Source organism: Galeopterus variegatus, unplaced genomic scaffold (genome assembly GCF_000696425.1).
Source record: "Galeopterus variegatus unplaced genomic scaffold, G_variegatus-3.0.2 Scaffold21257, whole genome shotgun sequence".
Lineage (NCBI taxonomy): Eukaryota > Metazoa > Chordata > Mammalia > Dermoptera > Cynocephalidae > Galeopterus > Galeopterus variegatus.
In genome coordinates, this window is record NW_007747368.1 from 3,612 (window position 1) to 6,944 (window position 3,333).

A 3,333-nucleotide genomic window follows, 5' to 3' on the forward strand; every position below is an offset into this window, starting at 1 on the left:
AACACAATGCTCCAGGTGTGTAGGACCAATATTGTACCAAATTGCTAGGCCAGCTTTGGCCTCACAGTGCAGGGTGTGGAAATAGTGGATGTGTACTAGTGGTTCTCAGCCATGGCTGCATAGTGGAATCAACTGGGGAGCTTTTAAGTCAGGTTCTCTCTGGGTAGGGCCCAGGCATCAGTATTTTCCATAAGCTCCCAGGTAACATGGCTCCTGCTGGGACACTTTTACAGGACTCATTCTCACGACAACCAATAACTTGGACCGAGAGATGCAAGCCAGATACGAGATCGTGGTGGAGGCACAAGACATCCGGGGCCTCCGGGGGGACTCGGGCACGGCCACTGTGCTGGTCACCCTGCAAGACGTCAATGACAACTTCCCCATCTTCACCCAGAGTGAGCCCCTCCTTTAGGGTGCTGGGGAGGTTGGGTGTTGGAGCACTCCAGACTCAATAACTTGGGGCTCTGGGGGAGGAGCCCTGACTCCCTCTCCCTCTCTACCCACCCCAGGGTTGACCTAAGGCCCAGAGGAGTTCTTTTGGTGCAGGGAGGGGACCTTCTTTCATCCTGAACCACATTCACACAGATGAGAGGGAATCATGCCCCCTGCTGGATGCTACTCCTGTGCTCAGAGCCCCACTACAGATAGGAGCAGTTTCACCCAGATCCTATGGGCTCAGGAAAATCCAGGCCCTGAGACTCAAGCCCCAGCTAGAAAATTCCCACAAGCCAGTGAGCAGAGGGACAGCAAAGCTCTGTATCCAGAGCCAGGGCTGGGCTCTGACGCCACCCACAGACTGATGTCCCCCAAAATATATCTGCCAACAGCTTTTCCCATGCCCTGGCTGAGGCCGGGCCAGAAAGTCACATGGCTCCGTCCACTTGCATCCTCTGGTGCTGGATGTCACAACTCAGAGGCTCGGCCACACAAAGACAGGCCAGTTGTCCTGGAGTGACCTCACTGTGCGCGGCAAATGCTCACTGAAGGCAGAACTTGTCCCTTGTCAACTGATAGGTCCCCTAGCAAAATGACTGGCACACAGTAGGTGCTCAATAACTACTTGGATGAATAGAGGGATGGAGGAATGGACAGATAGGGCAGACCTCTTTGCCAGAATCCCAGGGGTATTATTATCATTGTTGTTATCATTATTTCATCAATATCCATTTCATGTATCAAAATAAGGTAGGATAATATATAGGTATAATCACCTTGTCTATCTGATTAACCCACTGCCCTTTGGGGCACCCTCTTTGCATCAGCCATGTACACATTTGTGGTGCCTGAAGACATCCGCGTGGGAAGCCCCCTGGGCTCTCTGTTTGTTGAGGACCCAGATGAGCCCCAGAACCGGATGACCAAGTACAACATCGTGCAAGGCGAGTACAGGGACACTTTCACCATCGAGACAGACCCCACCCACAACGAGGGCATCATCAAGCCCATGAAGGTTTGTAGGCCTGCCTGTGGCAATGACATCAGATGTGGGGCTTGGGGTTCCTGGCATCCTCTGCCCAGGGGCTGCTCCTGAGCCAGAGGCCAGCAAAGGAGAACATTCTGGGTCAGCACAGAGATGGCCATGTGCTCATGGAGACTGCAGCCCAGTGTCTCGGGCTGGGTTACCCCTGAAGCAAACCCTGACACAAGGATTTGGTTATAAATCATTTATGTGGGAGGTGATCCCAGGAAGCCCCAGGAATGGCAACATGTGAAAAGAAGGAAGTTAATACTGGGCTCATTAATTGGAGGGTAAGCAAGTGGGTACCTCTGGGGCACAGTATGGAACACATCTCAGAGTTGCAGAGCTGAGGGCAAAGGAGCTGGGGTATTTATACACCAACCCCCCGCATTGTTGACTGAGGGCTGCTCCTGGGGGCATTAACTCCCTGGCACTTCCTGGCCTGCACTGTGTCCTGGCCAGTAAAAAGCCATCAGCAGGTAAGAAAACAATGAGTGCCTGGGGACAGGACATGGGTGGCCAAGAACAGTGGCTCTTTCTGACAGAGAAGTCAGATCCACTGAATCTGGGAGAGGAGGGAAAAGTCCTGTCAGGGGCATAAGAATGCCTCCGGGATTGCCATGTAGAAGACTCAGAGTCCTGGGCCTGAGTCCCTCTCTGGCCCTGCCCCATGCTGGGGACTAAAGATACCCTGGGGAGAACACAGCCTCCTGAGTCCATGAAGCTCTCAGTGAGTGGGAGAGACAGACGTATAAACATAAAGGATAGCCGGGTGTGTCGAGTGCTATGTATCAACACCATGCAGGGAGCAACTACCTCCGTCAGGAGGGGCTTCTGAGAGGGCATCTGATTGCCTTCTGCTTGGCTTCTTGAGGGATGAACAGGAGTTTGTTAGGCATGAAGGGGAGGAGAAGCATCTTGGGAAAAGGCATAAAGAAAAGGCAAGTCCTTAAGGACCAGTGGATAGAGCCACTATTCTGGGAGGAGGACCATGGCTGATACATTGCAAGTCCTCATTACTTGCAACAGGGCCAAGCACAGTGCCAAAGTTCGGGTGCGGTCATGAGGCTGCTGAGATGAAATGGGGGTAGCTGAAAACAGACACCAGGCCCAGCCTCTCTCTTGATAACCTTGGACATATCACTAGTCCGGGCCACAGGCTTCTCATCACAAAATGGGCAACCACCTAGTACTACCTTGTAGGGTTGCTGTGAAGACCACATGCCAACTGCTTAGCTCAGAGCAGGTGCTCACCATACATTCCCGTAATGCAGCCCCTGGACTATGAACGCATCCGGCAATACAGCTTCACCATCGAGGCCATGGACCCCACCATCAACCTCGGATACCTGAGAGGCACCTCCAGCAGAAACACAGCCCGCGTCTTCATCAACATCACAGATGTGGACGAGCCCCCCATCTTCCAGCAGCACTTCTACCACTTCCAGCTATGGGAGAACCAGAAGAAACCTCTGATTGGCGTGGTGATAGCCACAGACCCCGATGAGATTCGGCGCAGAATTGGGTAAGCACTTGGTGGGCGTGTTGATGACAATGACAATGACAATTCTGGCACTGATGTTCTTATGTCTGCTCGTCTGAGACCAGGACTCAGAGAGGAAAACTGGCTTCTCCCGGCATTTGCGTGGGAAGTGGCAGAGGCAGAATGAGAAGCCCAAGATCTTCCACTAACCCACTTGGGCTGCTGGGACCTTGTCCTGCCTGCGCACCCCACTTTGCATGGTCCTGGCCATCCAGAACTGTCTGTCCTCTGCTCTACCTAGAAGCCTTTCTTTAGACCATGGTTCCCACAGGTCCCATCTAGTGAGATACGACCATCAAGAGAGCAACCAATCTATTTCTGAATTCTT

At 52.8% G+C, this 3,333-nt stretch overlaps 1 protein-coding gene across 1 annotated transcript in view; it reads left to right on the forward strand.

The window, feature by feature from the left end:
• The window catches only part of LOC103583286 (cadherin-5-like), a gene marked incomplete at its 5' end in the record, with an annotated part of 6,142 nt that extends 3,010 nt beyond the window's left edge, over positions 1-3,132 (forward strand). The window contains 3 exon segments of the mRNA XM_008564647.1: positions 234-398; positions 1,266-1,453; positions 2,737-3,132. Of these exon segments, the coding sequence (XP_008562869.1) occupies positions 234-398; positions 1,266-1,453; positions 2,737-3,132 (749 nt within the window).
• Between the last annotated feature and the right edge of the window lie 201 nt (positions 3,133-3,333).